This window comes from Pogona vitticeps, chromosome 3 (assembly GCF_051106095.1).
Source record: "Pogona vitticeps strain Pit_001003342236 chromosome 3, PviZW2.1, whole genome shotgun sequence".
In the NCBI taxonomy this organism is placed as follows: Eukaryota; Metazoa; Chordata; class Lepidosauria; order Squamata; family Agamidae; genus Pogona; species Pogona vitticeps.
The window spans coordinates 49,557,032-49,582,101 of record NC_135785.1 but is presented as its reverse complement, the minus strand read 5'-3'; the positions used below and the strand labels follow the sequence as shown (position 1 = coordinate 49,582,101).

The 25,070-nt window shown below is 40.1% G+C and overlaps 1 protein-coding gene and 1 long non-coding RNA gene across 7 annotated transcripts in view; both read right to left on the bottom strand.

The window, feature by feature from the left end:
• The window catches only part of MYO7B (myosin VIIB), a 77,174-nt gene extending 56,858 nt beyond the window's left edge, over positions 1–20,316 (bottom strand). For 4 of the 6 annotated variants that reach the window (XM_078389357.1, XM_020787474.3, XM_078389359.1 and 1 more), the window contains exons 1-12: positions 20,245–20,315; positions 14,131–14,178; positions 12,036–12,149; positions 9,972–10,124; positions 8,795–8,979; positions 8,273–8,394; positions 6,561–6,703; positions 5,405–5,518; positions 3,342–3,495; positions 2,095–2,171; positions 1,125–1,244; positions 650–792 (exon numbers count right to left, since the gene is read on the bottom strand). In XM_078389357.1, coding sequence (XP_078245483.1) covers positions 650–792; positions 1,125–1,244; positions 2,095–2,171; positions 3,342–3,495; positions 5,405–5,518; positions 6,561–6,703; positions 8,273–8,394; positions 8,795–8,979; positions 9,972–10,124; positions 12,036–12,149; positions 14,131–14,148 — 1,343 coding nt within the window. In that variant the 5' untranslated portion in view covers positions 14,149–14,178; positions 20,245–20,315. Of the gene's footprint in view, positions 1–649; positions 793–1,124; positions 1,245–2,094; positions 2,172–3,341; positions 3,496–5,404; positions 5,519–6,560; positions 6,704–8,272; positions 8,395–8,794; positions 8,980–9,971; positions 10,125–12,035; positions 12,150–14,130; positions 14,179–15,119; positions 15,178–20,244 lie in introns of those variants that run through there. The other 2 variants (XM_078389358.1, XM_072995761.2) reach the window with 2 other exon arrangements.
• A 3,668-nt stretch (positions 20,317–23,984) lies between these two features.
• On the bottom strand, positions 23,985–24,814 carry LOC144587874 (uncharacterized). Its single transcript, XR_013543064.1, has 2 exons — positions 24,275–24,814; positions 23,985–24,164 (listed from the first exon to the last, which is right to left on the bottom strand). It is a non-coding gene; the product is annotated as an uncharacterized LOC144587874 (long non-coding RNA).
• Between the last annotated feature and the right edge of the window lie 256 nt (positions 24,815–25,070).

Below are 25,070 nucleotides of genomic sequence, written 5' to 3'. Positions count from 1 at the left end.
TTTGTTAGCCTGCTTCCTGGCTCACCACCCTGCCTGGCCGGCCCTGGCACAACATGGAGGAGGGAGAGGAAGGTGAGGCAACAGGGCCACTGCCACCACCACCCCCATCTCTGCCCAGCCAGGGCACACCTCTCGCCCTCCTGGCCGGCCAGCCCCACCCCCCTAGGGCATGTCAGGATGGCAGGGAAAGGGAGGAGAGCCGGGAGCGTGCTGATGCAAGGCGGAGCTTTCCTCACTGCTCACCTCCTGCCTTCCACTCATCTGTCCCGGCGACCCGGTCCTTCGAAGGCCATGGACCGGGTTGGGGACCCCTGGTGTCCTGGGCAGTAGCAGAGGGCCCCGACCCTGCAACACTGAGATTCAGTTCAAATTCACCAATGCCTGGTCTTAAGTAAATTGCAGGATGAATGACCGATGTAGTTGTCTCCTGTGCTTTGCTCCAGAGACCTGTTTGCTTAAAATTCATGCACTGCGAGGGCCACATGAAAGAGCCTGGCAGGCCAGATTCAGCTCACGGGCCTTGAGTTTGACACATGTTATCTAGGGAACAGATGTGAATTCCAACCAACCCCCTTTTTTAAGAAACGGGAGTAAACTCTTGCTTCTCTGTTCCAAAATCCCACAAAGAAATTAGTTTGAATGAATATACCTGTTTGTGTTAAAATTTTCAAAACCAAAGATGTCCAGTAGCCCAATGGACCTGCGTGTGTCTTTATTATCTGGAGAGGGTGGGTTGTAAATTGCAGCATTGATTTTATTTACTATCCAAAGAAAAAGAAGCCCGTAGATACCCTGGAGGTAGAAAAGGAAAATGAGGAATTTGGGCTTTAGAGTGAATAGTTGCACCAACACCAAGAAAAATATGCAACACACAACATGAGAAACTGACCCCATGGATGGGCAGTCAAGGACAAGACCATTTCCCTTGTGAATTATGCAGCTCTGCAGAAGACCATCTAAAATTCACATATTAAACAAATCAAATAGAAACAGGAGAATCGCAAACAGGACACTAATTGCCATGTTTCACCCTTAGGTAATGACAAGAACCTTGCCACTCCTACTCTGAAAATAATAACCATTCATAACTGCAACTGAGCAATAGTTTAAAAAAGCTTTTTTACCTTGACAAAGGCATCTCTCACATCAGCAGCCTGAGCCACACTTAGAGGCATGGACACACTTTCCCCTCGGATGATGATAGAGCGGTTTGTAAGGCTACTGTGAAGCTCCCCAGAATCCACCTGTTTGAATTAATAATGAATTTCATAATCTTACAGAAATACCAAATTAGAGACAACCTCTAGCGTATCCAGTCCATTCGTGTTCCATTTGAGCTCTTCATGGCAATACTTTGTGATTGTGCCTTGAATATTTTTGAATATTTCAGTCTTCAGATTCTCCTACTCCTCCTGATCTGTTTCTTCCATCAGAAGATCTACCCACACATTCCTAACCATTTTTTCATTGAGGCTTTTTAAAAACAGACTTTTCTTTTGAAACTTTCATTAATGCATACATAAAAGATGGCATGGTCACTTCCCTTCAAAGTTACCATATAGATCAAAAGTGAGGAACTCGGTAGATCCCAGTGATTGAATTTATCCACTACCCTCCCCTGAAGTCATCAGGTGTCTCTGCCTCCTGATACCTACTTCAGTTTTATGTGTGTGTAGAGAGAGAAAGGGCCTTGCATAAGGCAGAAAGAGACCTTTTTCTGCACAGAGAAAGGGACCTAAATAGCACTCAAAAGAGCAGCTGTCAGTCAAACTTAAATCTACAGAATGATCTGAAAAGGTACAATGTGGTGGAGAGTTATGCCCTGTGCAAGAAATGTAATAATATGTTATAATGACTGGAATCTGTTGAACAGTGTAAGCAAAACCTTACATTTTGGTCTGTTCCTTGTGGGTAAATAAAGCGTGGTGTGATTCTTGAGCGTGTGCTGGCTTGCTGTGTACACATGCACCCCTCTGAGAATCCCAGCAGGCCTCTATTTACCGGCAAGAAACAGAACAGATGTTACACAATAGGCTATTGGTCAATATGCAATTAAAGAAGAAATATAATACTATTAAAGTGTAATGCCAATACCTCAAGCAGTTTGGTTGCAATGGAAAAGTGTGCAGAATCCAAGACAGCAGAGCAATCCAAGTTATCATACACTGCAGCTAATTAAAGGAAGGAAACAATTTAAGTAAGCATTGGTAACAAAGAATGAAGCATGTGTTTTTTTCTCATTCAAGAGGAACTATTAGGCTAAAGAACATACTGGGAACAAAAATGTGGGCCCTGTAAAACATAATGGCATGCTCCTGCTCTATAACATGACATAACAGGCTCGGAATGGTAGCCACCTCTGAGGATGGGATCATCTTCTTCGAAGGATATGTAAAGGACTGTACTGACATTAAAAAGCAATGACAATTTAAACAATCATAAAAAGATCCTTGCCATGATATTTTTACATCTGCTTCTTTTCCAAAATGTTATATCCCACACAATACAAGGGAAAATATCTGTGCAAGACTAGTTAATTTCAACATATTCTATTAACTGTGTGAAATGCAGCTTTAAATACTATATTTCTGATGGTTGTTGTAGGTTTTCCAGGCTGTTTGGCCATGTTCTTAAGGTTTTTTTTTCCAGTTGAGTTTTAGACTTTCTTCTTTTTAGTTGAAGTAGGTGTACTTCAACAAAAAAGAAGAAAGTCTAAACCTCAAGAAAGCCTGGCTCCCAGCACTGAAAAATACAGCCTGCAAAAGGTCAACAAACTCTACCCAGCCACAAGGACCAGTGATCACTGCACACAAAAGACCAGCTAATGACACCCATCAATCAAAGTGAAAGATCATCTCTCCCCCTTATCACAACAATACACCCACAACAAAAAACACACTGATCACCATAATCACCCAATGTCCTGAAAAGGACAAAAGCCGAACCCACAGCTATAAATACTCAACTATCCAACAAACTGCACCAGAGCACAGACAGAGTTCTGACTCCTGTCCTCTGAAGATGCCGGACACAGAGACTGGTGAAACATTAGGAAGACAAACTTTAAGAACAGGGCCAAACAGCCTGGAAAACCCACAACAACCATCAGATTCCGGCTGTGAAGCCTTCAAGAATATACTATACTTCTCTTTAACTGAAATGTTCTTGTTTATATAGTAGACATAACCACCATGCACTCATGTTAACAAATTATATGATAAGGAAACACTATTTAGAGAAAATTAACAAAAACAGATGTTTCAGGCCACAATATATATTTTTATACCCCCATCCACCTACATTTTTCTCCTACTTCAAGTGCATGGGCACACCACATTTACCTTCAAATTCTACATTCCCCAGGTGCAAAATGGCTGCCAGCAACTTGCTTATGTCCCAGTGCTCAGAATCGGAGAACATTAAGATCTTCATAGCAGAGCGTATATGGGCGTATTCCTTGGCATCATTACGGCCTTCACATGAGGTACAATCACCCTGCAAGAAAACTCTAGGATAACACATGCAGTCTTACATGTAATAATATATATAAAACATAAAAATGTAACAAATTATGACAAAAAAAAATACACAGACACTAAACAGAAAAAAGGGTACAGAATACGGAACATCTTTGCAGTGTTATTATCAACTAGCTGCAGAATAGCAGTTTGACAACAATCCTCCAGGAACCAATCTGCAATACCTTCCCCTTCTGTTTACTCAGAAACAAGTTTTGAATCATTTAGTGAAGCCTACTGTCAAATAAGCATGGGTATGACAGCAGCCTTAGTTCCAAAATGCAAGTCCTGTACACGTGCAACTACTTAGAAAAAAACCTCACAATTTGCTCTGCAATTGGCACAGATGAATTCAAAGAATTTTTCAATAATCATTTGACATAAAGGTCAATGCAAATCAGCTGGTCCTTTTTTCCCCTTCCAAACCAGAGTTTCTTCTCCTGACAGTGGTGTAGTGACTCAGTGTTTTGCCCGTGTGATCATCTATTTCATTCTACAAAATATTGCAGGGAGCATGACTCTGAGTGGTTTTCTGCTGACCTAGAAAGTTGAGGTATGATGTTTGGGACAGTACAAACCCCTTAATCTCTCTCTCTCTAGTCCAGTCCAAAGCCTTTGATTTTTTTTACAGAGCAAACTGTTGAGTCTCATGCTAGATCACTGCACTGCAACCTCCTCAGACAGCAATTTTCCCATGGTGTGTGTGTGTGTTTATATGTGTATGGAGAACTCTGGAAAACTGTCCCCTTTTCCCTACTGCCATGCAATCCTTTAAATAGTCCCAACAGATCATAAAAAGGAGAACCAGGGATCAGCAGAAGGGTGATATCAAAGGAAAAGGAGCTGTGGGCACTCATACTAATAATAAAGCAGTCAAACAAAGGAGGAAAATACAACATTCAAAATTACAACATAGTCTACAACTAAAAACAGAGTGTGCAACTTATTTGTCTAATTTAAAAAAGCTAATTGTATGCCTCCAGAAAAGAAGAATACAACTTTACTCTGCTACATCATAACAGATGCTTTGGGGGCAGAGTATAGGCTTTGTTTCTGCAGATATTCTAAAAGGATATAATATGTTCCCATTGAAGGAAGTTAACTGTGGCAAGAATAAATACCTTATATTCAGTATAAATTGGTGTCAATATTGATGACTAAGCAAGAAAGAACAGCAACCCACTATAGAAATATTTACTTTGAATATGTTCATGGATATATATTGCCTCCATTTTTAAAAAGAGGTTTTTTTAAAATTTTAAAACATACTTCAGGAAGCAAGAATGGTAGCAGAGAGGTATCTGGTGACAGATGTTTCCCTGACCTATTTCTACCTGCCATCTGAAGAGTAGTTAATGAGTGCAAAAGGAACCCATGTATATTCACACTACGATGGAAAACTTAAAAGATACGAACAGGTTACACTAACATTTTTCTGCTGTCAATCATGTCCTTGTGAGATAGTTTTTAAAGAAAAGAAGGCCATCCTTTGGGTCATAATTATATAGATTTGGATATAAGATGCACTTTGACTCTTAGGCTTGTTTCCTGAATATAATTTATACCTGGAGGCAGAGTAAATAGTATGTTCAATGCCAGGTTTCTCGCTAAGGTTACTATCAAATTCTTACTCTGCCATGATGCTTACATAGTGTGCTTGGGCAAGTCATTTCCTCTCAGTCTAGCCTACCTGATAGGGCTATAGGAAAGATACAATAGGAACATCCCTCAGATATGTTAATTCTAAACTCTTTAGAAGAAGAGGGATTTATTACACATACAATAATTAATATTAGCTGCACCTATTTTTCCTGTGGCCCAAGGCAATGTAACTGATTAATGCAAGAAACGATAAAGAGATATGAATCATAAAAACAGCAACTTGCCATCGTGAGGTAGGTGTATTCAGAAGCAGTGCCCAGGTTCAGCATCTTCTTCTGCTCCATATTCATTCCCATTAACATACAGTAAAATATGTGGTAGTTCCTCTCCTCTGGAGCCTACAATGATGAAAAGATTATAACTGAATCCCTGAATCTCATTTTAGTAGATAGTTTTAATCTTTTTTATGTTTTCAAGTTTTAATATTTTAATTGTATTTTAAATCATATATTGTTTAATTTATCTTTTAATACTTAACTTACAGTGGTGCCTCGACTTGCGAACTTAATCTGTTCTAGAAGATGATCGTAACTCGAACTGGTCAAAAGTTGAAGCACCATTTCCCATAGGAATGCGTTGAAATCCCATTAATCCATTCCAGCTGGGGGAAAAATCACAAAAAACCCACCCCAAAACCACTGCAAGCCCCATTGGAACGCATTTGGGTCAGGAAAAAACCACCAAAAAACCAAAACAACACTGGAAGCCCCATTAGAACACATTTGGGCCGGAAAAAACACCAAAAAAACAAAACAACACTGCAAGCCCCATCAGAATGCTCTGGGGCTGGAAAAAAATATCACAAAGAAACAAAAGAAAAATCACAGCAGAGAAACATAACCCCCCCCCAGCCAAAACCCACACTGCAAAACCCTGTATGTACTCACTCAGAAGCAGAAAGCAGCACCAGGCAGTCCAAAGCCTCTCTGCAAACGCACACACTCTAACAGTTGGGGCGAAAGAGCTACAAAGAAGTAGCATCTTCGCTGACCAATAGTTAGCAATTTAGATTCCCCACCTTTCCCCCCACCTTTTTTCTAATCGTAACTCAAAGCTCTGGTTGCAAGTTGAAGCAAAATTTGCAGCCGCAGCTGTTCGTAACTCGAATTGGTCGTAAGTTGGGATGGTCGTAAGTCGAAGCACCACTGTACTGTGTTTTTAAATTGTGTGAATTTTAATGTTGTGAGCCGCTTTGGGTCCCTTGTTGGGAGAAATGCAGGATATAAATGATAATGATAATGATGATAATGATGACGATGACGACAGCAACAACAACAACAACAATAATGATGATGATGATGTAACTACTGGGACAAAAAAGGCACTGAATGAAAAAGTAATGAATTAACATTAAATGCTCATATTCTGAATGTATTTTACCTGGCGACACACTCGAGATTTCTCCAGAAGGAATTGTTCTATCCGGGCTCCTTCAATCACTCCATTTTGGTTGAAGTGAATATCAATGTATTTCCCAAAGCGGCTTGAGTTGTCATTCCGAATTGTCTTGGCATTTCCAAATGCTATGGGTAGTGAAATGCCACGGTGAAGCAAAAACAGATAAGGTACAGTTCTCTGTCCATTGCAAATGTCTCAAAATCCTGAGGTATGAAACATTTTCCTTTTACAAATTAAAAATCAGTTTATTTAATTTATTTTATCTATAGCCCAATGAACCTCAAAGGCTTGGGGTGGATATTTTGTTAAAGGCAGCTGTACAATGACAGCTACCCTGTTTCCCTGAAAATAAGACCTAACCTGAAAATAAACCCTAGTATGATTTTTCAGGATGCTCATAATATAAGCCCTACTCAAAAAATAAGCCCCAGTTAAGTGAAACCCCGCCCTCCACCACTGTGCAGCATTGTGCTGCAACCAAAAGAAGATGACATGAATGTAAAATAAAACATCCCCTGAAAATAAATCCTAGTGAGTTTTTTGGAGCAAAAATTAAAATAAGACCCTGTCTTAATTTGGGGGAAACACAGTATGTATGTGAGACACGAGGCGAGAGTGTAAAGGCTCTCGCCGGAGTGTCGTTCTCCCTCAAAAGAGAGCAAGAGGCACAGACAAACCTGCCTGCACCGCCCATCGAGAATAAACAGTGGGGAGTTGGAGCGGGAACTGTTGAAAATGACAGTAGCCACACAGACGGGTGGTGAATTGATGGGAAGAGAGGAAAGGGGGAGGTCCGCTGTAGAGGCGGGAATGGGAGATACAAAAGGACAGGTTGACTTGATACCGGGGTTGGGGGGTTGGGAGATGATATGGGTAGAGGACCCATGGATTGGTAAATGGGAAAAGGTGCGGGTTCCCCGAGAGGAAGCCGGTTACCAGAGAAGAAGGGGTCTACTGCAGCATCCTTTCTATTGGAGGCCAGAGGGTGGTGTAGAAGGCTCAGTGAGGAGAAAGAAGTGGTGTCTAGAGAAGAGAGAGAATGCCAGGCATGGCATTTAGAGGAAGCCCAGAGGAGGGGCTACTTAATGGGCCCTGGACCCCTCTACGAGCAGAGGAAGACGCCTATGGGATGGAGGTATGAGACAATGAGACCACCCCACTTCTGAATCCAGAGGTAGAGACTTGTGATTTGGAAAGCAGTAACCTGTTTTTGAAAGGACCTTTGTTAAAGATGTTTGGATGCCCTCACCAGACCCATTGGCGACGAGAGAAAACAGATGTTGAGTTTGCTCAAAAGGATTTATTGTTATATGTTCCAATAAAGGCTAGTTATGGTTTTACAACGGGCATGTCTCCAGAGTCTCAGCTAGATGTTGGGGAGACCAAATACGAACCCTCACAATGTAACTCTCCAAAATATTTACAGTGGAGTCAGTTAAAAACACACAATCTCTGATTTCTTACATATCAACAGCTGTTATTTAAAAATGCTTAAGTACGTTTCTTAATATTTTCTCTCTTTGAAGGACTGAGAAACTGGAGGTAAAACAATCTGTCATCTGCAGCATCATCTAGTTCAGCTCTAAATTGAGTGAGGGTGGAGTGATTTTGGGGGAAAACTTACATTTCTTGTAAGTGCAAAAGATTAAAATGATTAAAGCCACATGTCAATTCTTCTGCTTTGTGTAACCTACCTTCTAAAATGGGATTGGCTTCCAGAATTTGCTGCTCAATCCAGGAATGCTGGCCACTAATAGCAGCTAAGAACTGCAATATCAGCTTTGTGCTTTCAGTCTTTCCAGCTCCAGATTCTCCACTGAAATAAAGAATTTGATCTAATTAAATCAGTAATTGGCTATCTTGACCAAACAGAGTAAGATTTGACTTCCTTTTGTTCTGTGTTCCTGCTCCAGGGAAAGAAGAGTTCAACTTATATCACCATATCTGTCTGAGGTAAGAGCTGTTGTTACCTTTAATCTACATTTTGTGATACTGTGTGTGCCTGTGTTCTTTCTTTTGGATATATTTGGTTCATTTCACCATTTTAGAGCAAGTACCTATTTTATTTCCATCCGACAAGCTGAACTACCTTGTACCACTGAAGCAAGATAATATAAAACTAATCTAATGACCTTAACCAAAATCTGCTTCTATTTCTTCTTAAGCTATTTAAATATTTTCCCATCTTTGGTACAGCATCAAAGTTTGCCCTTTACCTGATGACACAACACTGATCTCTTTTATTTCTCTTCATATTAAAATAGCAGTTGTCAGCAATGGCGAAGACATGAGGTGGCAGTTCTCCAATCCTCTTGTTACAATAGAGTCTGATTTGTTCCACAGTATACAGGGGCAGCACTTGATATGGATTCATGGCTACCAAGATAGAGCCAGTGTATGTCTGAAAAAGAAATATATTTATGACATGGATCTCACGGACATAGAACACCAAATCCCAATTATCTCATGTTCTGTCCTGATCTAACATAAAACAAACTTAGATGTGAATACGAAGAAAAATTAAAATACTGGGAAGTAGAATAAATAACATAATACTGTATGTAAAGTTGCCTATCTCCTTCATGAACTACTGAGGACTAGTATTAATGTTGCTCTCATTATTCACTTGAAATTAAAATGCTGTTCCTAATCGTTAATAATCAGCAAAGATTCCAAGAGTACATTTAATCAGAGAATTGAACAATCTCCCAAGCCAAAGATAAAGTAATTAATGCCTGTTAAAAATAATGTGTAGGAGAGCCATATCTCAAAATGCTGTAAAATTATATTTCTTTCTTTAAAATCCTGGTTCATTTCAGCTTGTCAGTTTCTTCCAGTCTTCTTCAGGATGTGGAGCAGGGGTAAAGAGAATAGGCTGCACTTTGTTAGATCCTTATCAGGGCTATAATTAGATGTTATTTGATTTCTATTGTCTCCATTGAAGATGATCACAAACCCACCCATTTATTTTAATGTAACAGAACTGTACAACAAACTCTTTGGTTTAAAAAAACGATGAGGAAGATTTTCTGACCTACAGAAGCAGGTTTGTACAGCTACTTTAATTATGTATATATACTTAAGAAAAGGATGGACACTAAGATATATGCTATGACAAAAAGCAAAATTCAGACAACTTGATGTTCTCCAAAGTAGGGTTTTAAAATACAAAGTAGGGTTTTAAAATACCATTTAAAATACAAATACAGTCTCTGATCTGAGGCCATGTATAAATATTTGCCATGTAATTCCACTCATCTCTGAGGAAGGAGGCTTCTCCACAAAAGAGAAGAATTATTGTACTCTCAATCTGAACTCTGTGACCTGACAAAATACAAATCGAAACTTCACATTACTCTTTGAAGGCAATACGTATATAGTTTGTTCACTCACATAGATTTTATCCTCCTTGTAGCGGATAAGGAGGTTCCGTACCATGCCAGCTTCGTTCAGGTCTCCAAGGCAGATCATATCTTCTACTCCATGGACAGAGGCAGGGTGCATCGGTCGCACAGCACCAATGTTCCGTGCCGTGATCCAGTGTTCCTGAAAAAAGGCAATTGTCCACACAGAGCTTTTGTTCAACTTCCCTTGCACCCATAATACCAGGACTGCATCTCAGTGTCCACACAACAGAGGGTTGAAATTAAGCTAAACTGAGTCACAGTGGGACAAAGATCCTTGCTTTCTGTCCATTTTCACACCACTGCTGGGTGATGATCAATCAGATCAAGTATAATACGGTCACAACACGGTTTAATACAGGTGGTGGCGTATTTTTGTTCCACTTTGCTCCAATTTGGTTCAGTGCAGGAACTGCTCATGTAGACTCTCATACTGGCTTGAGTGGGTGTCATTTCCTAATGAGTGTTTTTCTGCTGGTAAACCTTCACCCCTCTGCATATCCCATGGATGGACAAAAGAAAGAGGGATAAGAGCAGAATAAAATAGAGACAAGACAGAGAAGACAGGCAAAAGGAGAGGGCAATTTGTGTTGGTAGAAAGACATCAGGGAACAGATCCAGATGTGGGTGGACAGGCAGTACTGGTGTAACCAGTGTTTTCCAGTAGACCCAGCAACAACTACCCTTCTCATGTGTGAATGCTAACACCTTGGGGATCTATTCAAATCTGTCACACAAAAAATACTAGAATGTCCCAGAATGACTGGAAACAATATCTCTGTGTTCTTGTTGTTGTTTAGTCATTAAGTCATGTCCGACTCTTTGTGACCCCATGGACCAGAGCATGCCAGGCCCTCCTGTCTTCCATTGCCTCCCGGAGTTGGGTCAAATTCATGTTGGTAGCTTCAGTGATACTGTCCAACAATCTTGTCCTCTGTCATCCCCTTCTCCTCTTGCCTTCACACTTTCCTAACATCAGGGTCTTTTCCAGGGAGTCTTCTCTTCTCATGAGATGACCAAAGTATTGGAGCCTCAGCTTCAGGATCTGTCCTTCCAGTGAGCACTCAGGGTAGATTTCCTTCAAAATGGACATTTTGGTTCTCTTTGCAGTCCAGGGGACTCTCAAGAGTCTCCTCCAGCACTAGAATTCAAAAGCATCAATTCTTCGGTGGTCAGCTTTCTTTGTGGTCCAGCTCTCACTTCCATACATCGCTACTGGAAAAACCACAGCTTTGACTATGTGGACCTTTGTCGGCAAGGTGATGTCTCTGCTTTTTAAGATGCTGTTGAGGTTTGTCATCGCTTTCCTCCCTAGAAGCAGGCGTCTTTTAATTTCGTGGCTGCTGTCACCATCTGCAGTGATCGTGGAGCACACAAAAGTAAAATCTGACAAGGCCTCCATATCTTCCCCTTCAATTTCCCAGGAGGTGATAGGACCAGTGGCCATGATCTTAGTTTTTTAGATGTCGAATTTCAGGCTGTTTTTTGCACTCTCCTCTTTCACCCTCATTAAGAGGTTCTTTAATTCCTCCTCACTTTCTGCCATCACAGTGGTATCATCTCTGTTTAGATGAGCCCTAATCAGGATGGATTTTATATACTGGCTCAGATAACTCAGGAGAGATAACTTCTGAGATTTTTTCATTATCCCATTAGAAAACAATTCACATCCAGTTGTGGCCATCAATTCAAGACACCTACCATATCCAATACTGTAGCTAGATAGTTCAGTCAGTTAAGTATCTGGTTGCAAAATCAGACATTGGGAAATTGATTCCCCACTGTGGTTCCCAAAAGTAGAACCAGTGTGTTTAATCTTGGGCAAGCTGCACAGGATGCTCCTAGTAGAATGGAATGGTAAGCAACTTCTGAGGACTCTACCTAAAAAAAAACCCTGGAAAGGTTGCCATAAGTCAGAGTTGACTTACTGGCATACAATTATCATTACCATGTGCAACAATATCTGGATCAATGGCTGTGTTTAGGTTTACTTCTGACATTTCAGCTATGTTATACAACATTTGGCCCTGCAGAACAAATGATAGTAGTCTACCTTGCCTTCATCATCCTCCACCAAGAATCGTCCTGAGTCTGAAATCTTGACAACTGCACCAATAGGTACATTAAACTCACTGCTTGAAGGGGATTCCAGCCATATGTGATCACCCTGGGGAGGCGGGAGAGAAGAGGATTTAATAGAATCGTAGAATCTTAGAAAAGTGAAGTTGGAAGGTGAGTTCAAAGCCATCAATTCCAACCCCTTGCTGAACACAGGAATACAATCAAAGCATATCTGCCAGGTGATGACCTAAGTTTTGCCTTGAATGCCTCCAGTGTTGGAGAACTCACCAACTCCCGAGGTAACTGATTCCACTGTTGTACTGCTCTAACAGTTAGGAAGTTTTTTCTGATATTCAACTGAAATCTGAATTAGGGATTTCATTAATTCAACTTAAAAATTAAGATTCAAGACAAATACCAGTAGTAAGACCTTAAACAAAAATATTCCATTGTTAGAAAAGTCAGACATATTACTGTAACCTCCAATAGAAATGTAGAAGCATTCAGCTCAACTTTTTCCTTTACTTTCCTTCCACACATGGTTGGTATGGGCAAAAAGGCTCTCTAAAGCCTGAGGCTGGGCTAGGCAGGCAAGTCATTACTTTAGGTGGCAACTTTAGCTCTGACCATCTGATAGAAGAATACCTCTCTGCTAAGAAGTGTAATGCATTTTTCTCCTGCCCCTCCAAATAATGCTGGTGATTATCTTCTTCCCCTTTTCAGGAAAATGAATAGCCTGCAACTCTTATCCCTAGCCCTGCCCGATTCATCAGCTTCTCCCTTGCTTCATACGCCCTACAAAGTAGCTCAAGTTTATCTTGTATGAGGCTTGATTAATTTCATACTGTTATGTATTCTCTGATCTTTCTGCACACTGTAAAAATGTATTGCTCTAGAACAGTTTATTGCCAACTATTGTGATTGCTGTTGCCTCCATAAAGTGTTTTATTACTTTACCTCTCAAACTGTAAAATGCAAGATCCACAGCTATACTAGAATTAATTTAGCCATCAAATAATTTGCCAAATATACATAAATCTCAGAGACCACTGGTAATGGCATGGTTAAAAAATCTTGTCAATCAATCAATCTCACTTTAACAGAAAACTAGAGCCACCATCCACATCAGAGATTGTTTAGAGATAATTATTTTTGTTTCCATAATAGGACAAGCCAATTAAATAGTAATATGTTCTCTTTTCAGCTCTATACGTCTATGGTTTGTAGATGAAATATGGTGCTGACATTTGTAACAATTAAATGATCTATTCGTTTAATTAATATTAACAGGGCTCAAGGTAATCCACAGCAGTTAAATTCAATGTAAAATCAAATACAATTAAAAGATAAAGCAGATTTAAAATGCAATTAAAAACAGATCAATTTTGAAAAAAACAGATTCCTTCAGTTAAAACCTAGCTGATGTCAAATGCCTGTCTGAATAAACACCAGGGCAACAAAAGAGGAGCCAGCTTCTCTCTGTCTCATGGGGGGAATTCCAAAGCCTGCAAAGAGGCAGGAAAAAAGGTCTGATGCACATCCCCATAGATATGCCTTGAAAAGCAGCAGGGCTAAGAAGTGCCTTCTTCTAAAACACAGGCAAGCTCCTCTCTGTCCCCTGCTCTCAGCTGTAGCCTCTTCTGTTACACAGAAAGTGATGACTGAGTCTCTCTATAGTGCAGGGGAATGAAGGGGGAAAACACATGTTACTAAAAATTGGAAGGAGGCATCTTTCAGAGCTCCTGTTAACAGAAGGTACATTTGTTCACGGACTTCTATATTTTCCTGTCATCCTCTGTATCACAGTCCACCTCAATTAGCAGAATCCCTGATGCACGTGTTACAATTTTAAGGAGCTCTCAAAGAAAGGAACGTGTGAAGAAATTCATTTTGCCCACTTGGTTAACCATGTGTAATTCTGGATCCAAGCTGTAGTTTACTGGGGTGCTTTTGATTAAATAAAACAGAAGAAATTAGGCAAATAACAACAACAAACAAAAAAACACCACCACTTAGCTGTGTCTTAGCTTAGGTTTTAATTTACGCAATCATCAAAATGTAATACTAAAGAGAAAGATTAGACTTACTTTTCTGAGAACCACCATCCTGCTTCAAGATGATACATACAGTCTATACTTAAAAAAAGAGAAAATCAAAAAGTGTAAAATCTTCCAGCAAAAAAATAAATGGAAAATGCAAACCATCAGGGAATTAACTGAACAGCTTGTAGAAGTGCCGAAAGTATTCATTCATTGCACTGATAATGGAAAAGTGGCAGATGGGGCACAGACCAATCCCATATTATATTGTACACACATATATGTTCTCATTTTCAAGAGTCTAAACATGTTGGCCAGAATCCTATTGCTGCTTGTATAAGGTTTGAATAACTTGCCACAGCTACCGGTAATTGATGCAATGCTAGTGCACCTCCATTTCTTATGCCTGGTCATACACCCAGTTGTGAAACAAGATGTACTCTGGCACCTCACCACAATTATGGCAAGGTACACAAACCATACTTGAATACCTTTAGAATCCCAGCTGTTGATTTAACATCTGCACTGCAAGTAATTTTATTTCAAAATTATGTGCCTGTTTTCCTCTAGCAGCTGATAGAAAGGTCAAAACAATCATTCTATGGACACTGAACCCCTGAATTTCCACCATATGTAATTTTTAGATATTAAAGGCTCCCCCACCAGCACCAAGGCTTCCAAAGGTTTTCCCAAATCAAAAGAAAGCATTGGAACACAATGTGGGGGGATAGGAGACTTTAAATTAAAGGTTAATGTCCTTGGCTGATGACACCATCAGCCTTATGCCTGTACAACTTCACCAACAGTATTCCAGCCAATGTTTCTTACATATGTATTAAACATTATTATAATGCAAACTACCTGAATATAAACTCTGTTGTAACATATATATTGTTATCATATCAAGTATATCCATTCCTATGATATTAACAAGGAACTGAAACGGACCAGGCAAAGCGTTTACGTTCCTTCTGTGAGGAAGGGATTCTAGGTACCAATTCCTCCTTCAGATGAAAGAAGCAACAAAGAGACATTACCTGACTAGAAAAGAGACGGCGCTTTTGGTTGCCACTTTTCTTTCACAGAAGGAGATAAGTGAAAAGGAGAAAGATGGTCCTCAAATGAGTAGAGAACTCAGAGCTGAAAAGACAGTTGTCTGTTCCATAAGGAAATGACTGAACTTCCTTTTACAGTTATTTATTACAGGACTTTGATCCTAGCATTCTGCAGTTGGCCATTTAAGTCAGGTGATCTTAATTACTGATGTCACGGTGCCCGATGAGAGTTCTTGGTTGCGTGATCCCACAGGAAAACCTTTTCTAAACTGAAACTTGAGTGGAGATAAGAGAGATATATACAGTATATATATAGAGCTCTGAGTTCTCTACTCATATACTTGGATATAGGCCTCCCTCAATACCTTCAGTATGGATTGCTTAATTCTTTGCAAAACAACTTGCCATTAGCACTTACAGGCCAGAGCTCTACTGGTGATTCAAATATGTGTAGATTATATTGGGTACATTGTGGCAGTAAATTCCTACTAACTAACAAGGTTTGAATCACATTTCTGGTTGTATTTCACTTATAGATTTATAAATCACCAATAAGATTCTAGACTTAATTGAGCAAATTACTTTACTTTACAGATGATCCACAAAGTAGCTTTAAAATAAAAACCCTTAGTAAGTTATTTTCCACAGAAGTAAGCAAAGAGAATTTGTGGGATGAGCAAAATTCTAAAGCCAAGTCTGCTGAGTTTATTCAAAAATGTATGTTGGAACAAATGCATCGCAGACAGAAAGAAAACAAGTTTCATCAGCCACAATCCTTTTGCGTACCTTACACTGCACAAATGTGATTATGCCATCACCCATAGCCATGTCGTGGCCATTTTGGGGGTATTAAAAGTTCCTATTCCACTCCTCCCCAGTTCTAGGGATCCCAAAGGATCACCTTCATATTGGGAAAGCCTTTGGGAGCTGCAGAACAGAGGAGGGAGCTTCAAAAATTGCCACTGCCAAAATAGCTGCAGCATGGCTATAGCTCAGTGGTTTTTAACATGGGCGATAATGCCCCCCAGGGGGCAATTTCATTTTTCAGGGGGGCGGTAGAATGAAAAGGGGCGGCGTAGGGGCGGTAGAGCAGAAGGGGGCGGTAGGGGGCGCTGGAGCAAGCCAAATCTGTGAAGATGGCTGTAGCCTTTTTACAATGTGCATGACTATATATTTTCCTCCAATCTTAATTTAGTTTCAGAGTTTTCATCTTGAAATTTTTAGTTCCTGTATTGCGGGGTTTTTTTATACCCTTTTTATATTTCTTTTTGTGTCTTAAAACTCGCTTGCAACTAAATCATTAAATGTTACTTTTTGGGGGCTTTTCATTTTCTTGGAATTGAATTTTGTTTTCAGGGATCATTGGATTTAAGTGTCTTAAATAAATAAGTAAGTAAGTAAGTAAGTAAGTAAGTAAGTAAGTAAGTAAGTAAGTAAGTAAGTAAGTAAATAAATAAATAAATAAATAAATAAATAAATAAATAAATAAATAAATAAATAGGATATCATCACCGCGGGGAGGGGGGTGATGATAACTTCCTCAATGGCTCAAGGGGGCATTTCTTTCAAAAAGGTTAAAAACCACTACTATAGCTAATGACATGGTCACAGTTGTACACCATGACTTGTGCAACAGGATTCCAGCCATTATGTCTGTCTTGCTAAAGTACTGAGTTTTCGAATACCGGGGGGGGGGAAGAGAGAGAGAGCAAATGTCAAAATATATGTAGACAATGGGCTTCAAAAATGACAGCAAAGGTGCAATCATTACATGAAAGAACAGGTTCAATCTGGGAATGCCATGCAGTCATCATCATTGTCACTAGGATTACCTTTTACTGACTTTGGTTAACATATCATCTGTTCCCCTGTCTGGATATAGTCTCGTGAAAAATATCCATCATCCAGTGGCCTGTTGGTTGGATTCTGGTCCCAGTTTAAACCTTTCTAGCCAAATGGCTTGAAGATATATAAAGCAAAGGTAGAAACCTTTGGTCCTCTACCCTGTTGTACTATATCATTCATAATTACTTTCCATTGGCCATGTGGGCTGTAGCTTCTGGGAGACAAAGTGCAAAACATCTGGATTCTAGAGGGCCAACGTTTCCCCAAACCTGACCTAAAACAACAACTCTCCTCATATATGTTAGAATGCTTAGAGCAGCTTTAGACTCTCTCTTCTAGATAAACTTGTCCAATGCAGTCTGATGGATGCCTACAACAGAAAGGCCCATACTCAGTTGTAGCAATAATGGAATGCCTTCCCCAAGAAGATCTGCCTGGCACTCACAGTTTTATTTTCAGTGTATTTTAGAGTATAGATAAGAGATGGGCAACTTCCAAGTTACCAGTTACTATTTTCCCTGGACTTCTGAGAGCCACACACCCCCTTCAGTAACCCTGACAGAAATCTGGAAAACAAATCACCTCTTAAAATGCAAATCATGCCTCATAATGGCATCTGGTATCTGGATAACATAATTTGCACTATATATCCCACATTTGGATACAGTATATAGATCCCACTAAATCCTATTTGGGGCCTTAAAAGAACTTTTCAGAAACAGGAAATATCAACTGGTTATTCTGATTTTTTAATAGGCTTTTGAAGTGGGGCAAAATGAGATATACTGCGCAACGCATGCTATGTAGAGGCTTAGGTGGGCACAATTTGCATTGGGTGGGCAAAAAGGGAAACTTTGAGGAGGCTGAGGGGGCCTGAGGTGGCTTAAACATTCATGCTGGAGCTTCTTGGGGGCTGCATGGGGCCGCACTTTGCCCATTCCTGGTCTAAACTTTAAAATTTCTATTTGCTGCTAAAGTGCTAGAATAGCTGCTCTTCTATTTCACTGCTGATGATTGTTATCATTTTTACAGTGTACAATTGTATTATGTAATAGATCCAAAGAGGGTGCTATAAAAGTATACAGCAACAAGCAAATATGTAGAACAGAAGTCTTTCTGCCCAAAAGCTTGTCTCCCTTGCAATTATTTTTGTCAAAATCTGTCCCGTATTTGTGTCCTTTGACTAAGCTAAAGCAGAACTATGGTCTTTCATCACCGGGTCTCTTTTTTGGACTCTGACTCATCTCTTTTCTTCCATAAGATACTATCAGCAGCAGCTTCCCTTACAGAACAAATAAAATGGAATTTCAGAAGATCAAGTCACATTTCTAATGCAGGTCAACTGCATGCTAGGTTGTGGTAAGCCAACACCCATTCTTGGTTTACAGTGTGGTGTACATACTGTGACAGTGAAGTCAGAGAAAGGCACCCTTCATAAGGAGCATAGGTGTTATAAGCAGATCTGATAGTTTTAAGAGAATGCATGCAAACTGTGAACATTTGGGTAAGATACCTCATCACTTCTATATAACAGTGAGCACTTAACAATACTGTACAGTATCCAGACTGCAAATGATTTTCATTAAAACATTACTCCTGTTTAATACAAAAAGTATGACGCATGGTAAGCTATTTTTAAATATAAATACTTACAAATCCATGGGTGCCAAGTACTTTTCTGGAAGAGGCAATCCTCCTTCTCCTATATACAGAAAAAATTGCCTCTTCTGCAATATTCCTGCCATGAAGTATGCATTCTCTGAGAACCAAGAAATCAGTCTTGGCATCAGCACCAGCCATTCTTGGGCCATACCCTGGGACCACTGATGATTGTAGCCCTAGGTAAAGGTAAAGGTTCCCCTTGACAAGTTTTGTCCAGTCGTGTTTGACTCTAGGGGGCGGTGCTCATCCCCGTTTCCAAACCATAGAACCAGCGTTTGTCCGAAGACAATCTTCCGTGGTCACATGGCCAGTGTGACTTAGACACGGAATGCTGTTACCTTCCCACCGAGGTGGTCCCTATTTATCTACTCGCATTTGCATGCTTTCGAACCACTAGGTTGGCGGGAGCTGGGACAAGCGACGGGAGCTCACTCCGTCGCGTGGATTCGATCTTACGACTGCTTGGTCTTCTGACCCTGCAGCACAGGCTTCTGTGGTTTAGCCTGCAGCTAACCGTTCATTAAACCATTATTTTCTCAGGCCTTTGCAGCACTTTAATTTCCCACAGTGTCCCCAACATAGCATTGCTCAGGGACACAGAGGCATTTAAATTGCTGACTCCCAGATATTCACTGGAGGGCATTCAAAGAGGAGATCAGCATATATGCTACAACTGGCACCAAAAAACCCATCCAGGAGGTAGATGGATCAATTAATGGAAATTTTGCCAAGAGACCTATCTAACCCAGAGCTACCTTTTTCCTTCAGATCTGTTAATGTTAACCACTTGGGTGAAGAAATACAATTAATCAACAAACATTTCCGCCATTAGGTGAGAGCCTTATTTAAAGGTCAATTCTGGACACCATATCAAAATGCTTCCTGTGCATGCATTTGTTTGAATCTTTGGATTACTGCATTTTTTATTTAGGCATCTGATACATATACGTTATAACTGATTGTGTGTCTTTTGTTCTGATTAGTAACACAAAATCTTCCAGCATTAAAATAAAACCTGTTGAGGTGCAAACAGCAGGTATGTCGATTAGCTAGAACAGTTTTTATCAAAAAAACCTCATAAGACAGAATTATGGGGTGAATGTGAGACACTTATACAATTATCAGTAAAACATTATGAACAAATTACTTAGCAATATGTGCATGTTCAACTGCATAATGCTGAACAACACTAATTATACTAGTCTGGAGAAGTTTATTCATATACAGCGAAACGTGATTACGGTTCTTAATTGTCTGCCATATGAATGAAAAGGAGAAATAACACAAGGGCCTTAACACAGTTACTTTCTACTGTCTCTTGTGGGGGGAGAACATAACTGTTACTTGTATACTAGGAAGACAGACTACCTGCTTACATGAACCTGGCATGTACCTAGATGGCTCTGACTTTAAGTAATCCTGGATACAGCAGCTACACAGCTACATGCTAATTTCACATTATATAGCTTTTGCCTTCTACAACTTCCCACTTAATCACCTCTCTTTACCTAAGCAGATTTGTATTGCTAAGTCATTGAAGAGCACAGTTAAATTTTAAAAGCCTGTGACGTAGTTATTAGGAAAGAAGAAAAATACATACCAACAAGAGATCTTAGATATTTTCCCTGTTTCTTGGAGCATCTTATCTTTATTTCATTAATTCTGCTGTGAAAAGAATAAATACAGGAAAATCCTTGGCTACAAGCACACATAGCACCAAGGTGGGTCTTCTTACCCTGGGTGTTACAAGGTACGTCATTCCCTCCTGCAGGACAATCTTATTAGGACCTAAGTGGCATCCATCCCTCAAATTGGGATCCAGCCAATAATGTCTTAAAAGCACATTCTCCTTACTACTTAACGCCAAGACCTAATTCATCAGACTCAAGCACATATATAAACAGACCACTTCCATATGCCCTCCAACTTTTACTACACTGCTCTGCAGCATCACTAATAATAATAATAATAATAATAATAATAATAATAATAATAATAATAATAATAATAATAATAATAATAATAATTATTATTATTATTATTATTATTATTATTATTATTATTATTATTATTATTATTATTATTACAGTAATCATCATCATCATCATCTTTCAGCTTCACAAGTAGTGAAGTTATTGCAGCCTTAAGTCTTATACACACACACACACAAATTTACATGACAGATGAAAAGCTGAAACTCTGCAAAGTGTGGTGTTTGTATCACTGAGTACTTGTTCTTGGGCACTCTTGTTCTTTTATTTTCCCTGTCTCTAAAATAATATTTAAAATTTTCTAGGGTGTTTCATTACATATATGGTAGGAGTATAAAGGGAGGTGTTTCAGTGCACAAGGTGAGTAATCCAAAATCTACTAATCTGTATAATGCTGCATGAGGATGAGGGTCTGTAGGAGTAGCTTAGACCATTCCTGCTGCCAGATTTTCTGGAACTGTGGGCATACATCCAGATTGCAGCAGGTAGCAGGTGGCTAGTAAGAGATCACAGTACTGTAATTTGTTGGAGTTATGCCTGTATCCCCTGGCAGCTGATTCAGAAATGAGTAGTTTGTTTGTTTGTTTGTTTGTTGGATTTGTATACCACTCCCATTAGTGCCGAGACACAACTCTTGATCGTTTACAGGAAAAAGCAACGTAAAACCAAAAATAAAAATAAAAATGCTAAAAACAATTTAACTGAGCAATAAAATAGATGGCACTAAAGCAATGATGCAGAAAAATGGTGGATAAAAAGCGGTCTGCCAGTTTTCTGCAATAAGTGAAATTCTTTAAGCATTGAAACATTCCAAGACTATAGGACTTCAGCTGGCTTGATTTCCTTTAGAATAAAGTCACGGGAAGCTTATATGCAAAATCTGAATTTACAAATAAAACAGCTTAGGTGGAGACACATAGTCCAAGCAATGCTGACAACAAAACCCATAGCCCTAGATCAGACCTCCAGAGACAAAATACCATTGTCCCTATCCCCAACCCAGTGCTGTTACTTTACAGAGCCTGGATACTCTATGACCATAATTTAGCACTACATGAACAAAACTGAATGAGCCTCACCCCTCTCATCTGCTATGTTGTGGCCAGGAGGAAGGTCCAGAAGATCTTTATGGATCTCACGACTACATACTCAAAAGCAATATATCTTCAATTTCTATACAACAAGGCAAATGAGTAAAATAAATATTTCCATATCCATATGCTTGTACTCTTTCCAGCTATAGGCACCTCTTCAATTGTTGCTGCAACAGTCACTCATCTGATTTTGCAAAGGATGTTCTACATTCTGGCGCTATATAGGGTAGTGGGAAGGGCTTGCCCTATACCTGAATCTCAGAAGTAAGAATGTAAAATAATGAGACAATTAATGAAATGCCTCGGATAGAAGACTAAAGGATTTCAATACTATTCTTTGTGAAAAATCTATCTTGGAAGTTCAGCTTTGTAAGAGAAAATTATCAGCAATGTAAGCCAGGAACTTCTTGAAAGGGCCATATTTGGCAGAATTTCTGTCCCAATAGATATCAGGATAAATGAAATCTCCCATTACTGCTACACTGCACTTCTTTGAAATTCTTACAATTTATTTTTCAAATGTTTCATCCACATCTTCTCCTTGATTGGGTCATAGGGAGTAAACTCCAACTACCACATTCCTTTTGGAAATCACCCCAATTATATTAATCCAGATGCTCTTGATGTGATAACAGTATGTATTTTTGACATAGTTTGTGACTCCACCTCCCTTTCTATTATTTTTTTCTTTTTGAACAATTTATATTCTTCAATTGCGCGTTGGAAGCCATCCTACTAAGTTTCAGTTATCCCTATCAAGACACATCAGCTGGAGAAATAAATCTAACATCTCTTTAATATGGCTAGACACATCTTCTCCAGGCATTAAACGCTTGCGATATAGCTTATGTGCCACAGCCATTTTGGACCCGACTGTATCTCATACATAGACATTCTTGAGTGCCTGCCAAAACTCCTGGCTTGTTTTCAGATTCCTCATGTAAGTTGTGAATCTTTCAAGCACAATATTATCATGGCTCTCGCTTTATCACCATCATCATGAGGATTTAACACATACTGCCACAGTGACTCCTCAAGTACATTGTGAGGGTTCGACATTAGGGGCTTCGGTCACACTCAATAAAGTTTGAGACGGTTTTAACTCTTCAACACTGTCTTCCTTTATTAACAGTTCAACATTAACAGCAACATCTTTCGGAACTGGGTTGAAAGTCTCTTGCCATCTGAACTCTGACTGCAAGGGTGTCCAAACGTTACCAACAAAGGGGTTTGTTTCATCAAAGTCCCATGGTCCAGATAACATCTTCTCTGCAACCAGTGGACCTCCCTCTTCTCTCTTCAGACCTAGTAGCGGTAGGGTCTCTTCGTCTCCGCTCAAACCCCAGAATGGGGATCCCTCTCCCGGACTGGCCAGCCACGGTCCGGGTAGACCCCCATCTTCTGGAGCTCCGTGAGATGCCATGCTTTCTTTGCCTCGATTTCTCTTGCCACAGCTACCCGCTCCTCTCTCAGACGACGTCTCCACTCCTTCACCTCGGTCTCACCCCAATAAGAGGGACGAGGTTGTAACCCTTGTCGCCTGCATCGTTCTGCTTCCTCATGAGGCACCTTAACTTGCTCCCATTTTCCCGTCCAGGGATCCTGGACCCATATCATCTCCCAACCGCCTCGAATGTCCTCTTGCCTTTCCCTTATATCTCCTACCCCCGCCTCTATTGAACCTCCTCCTTTTCCCGCCAAATCTCTACCCGTCGCCCCCGACATGCTTAACCCTTGCATTCCCTGCATCAAATCCCGGGTGTCTACCCCTTGATGTTTCAGACCCTTTCCCCTTTTTAACTCTTCCAATTCTTTGGTGTCCACCTCCTTGCTTTCCTTTCTAGGCGGAGAAGGTGGGGGAGAAGTCTGTGTCTCCTTAGATTGAGATCGGAGTGACGGCACTCCTACATACGCCTCCTGACCCTGGCTGGGGGGGTCTTACATACATCTCCATCTTAAAAGAACATGACATGTAATTAGTGTCATTTAGTTTTGTATACATTATTCCACTTGCCTGCTGCATCATGGAACTTTCTGTTACAGTCTGCTCCTCATCCTCTGAAATACTTTCACTCTCAGTTACTTCAGCACCATCAGACCTCAGCTCCATTCCAACTTCAGTTTCGGCTTTTACGTGTTTCTTCTTCCCAGACATTCAGCACTTATCTGCTTAAAAAACAATCTCCTCTGGGTGCATAACCCTGTTGAGAATTTTGATTATAATGTGTTTGCACATAACATTAGCAGAGCAAGGAGATATTGGTTAGCAGAGATACTATGACACTATGAAGTCAAAGATCTCAACAAGTTATACACAAGATATTTCCCTTATCCTTTCTATTCCTCTTCTGAGTACTGTTAGAAGGGATGAGAAGACTATTTGGGTCCCAAAATCCTTGAGTTTCCTTCCCAGAGCTGCACAGTTCCTCTTGGCTCTATTGTTTGTTACACATGGAACAGAAAAAAGAGATATGTATTACTAGGTTTTATGAGTAGTGGTAATCCTTCCATTTATCCGTAATCTGTTGTTCTGGGGACAGCATACCTGGTGGTTCCATGGACTTTCCTGGACCATTTCAGTTTCACTCCCAGACAGTAGGGAGTCTCTTACTACAGCTACTCTTCCCTTCTTTTCAAAGGGTGTGGGTTCACTGATTCTGCTCAGCTGAGCTTCAGTCTCATGTCCTCCTGTATGTCTTCCTCTGCATGCTGTCTACCTTTGTCTCCCCTTTTCTTTTGTCTCTTCCTCCAGTACTCCCTTTCCTTACTACCTCTCCCCCCCCCTCAGGTTCCTGTTATTTCTCACTGTGTGTTTGCTCTGGTCCTTCATTCCTTGGGGTTTGTCTCAGTTTATTCCTCTGCTGGGTTTGGTTACAGAAAGACCCATTGGCCCTTTGTGCAATATCTCCGTTGTGCTATTTAAAGAAACAGATAAATGGAAAGTAAGTTTCTCCCCCTTTAAGAGGTCTGAGGGAACTTGCGACCTAGCCTGCTTTCCCTTCAGAGCTGGTATCCTGGCTTTCTGGTGTTTTTTTCCCCGGAAAGCAATGGAATGCACCTTTCTCATTTCTCTCAGGCGTATCACAAATACATTGGTAAATAGGAGAGGCATTTTTGCCGAGGAGGTCCGAATTCAAAACCCCACTCCTTTGTATTCTTAGTTTAGACTAACTCCCGGGACTGCTGTGGGAGTAAAGTGAGAAAAAGGCATATATAATTTTCTGAATTTTTCAGAGAACACTTTGTCAATAAATATAAATATAGGGAGAGGAAAATTAAAGTAATTCTATACAAAATAATTTCGTACAAAATAAGATCAGAATTAGAAAGAGCACTAGCGC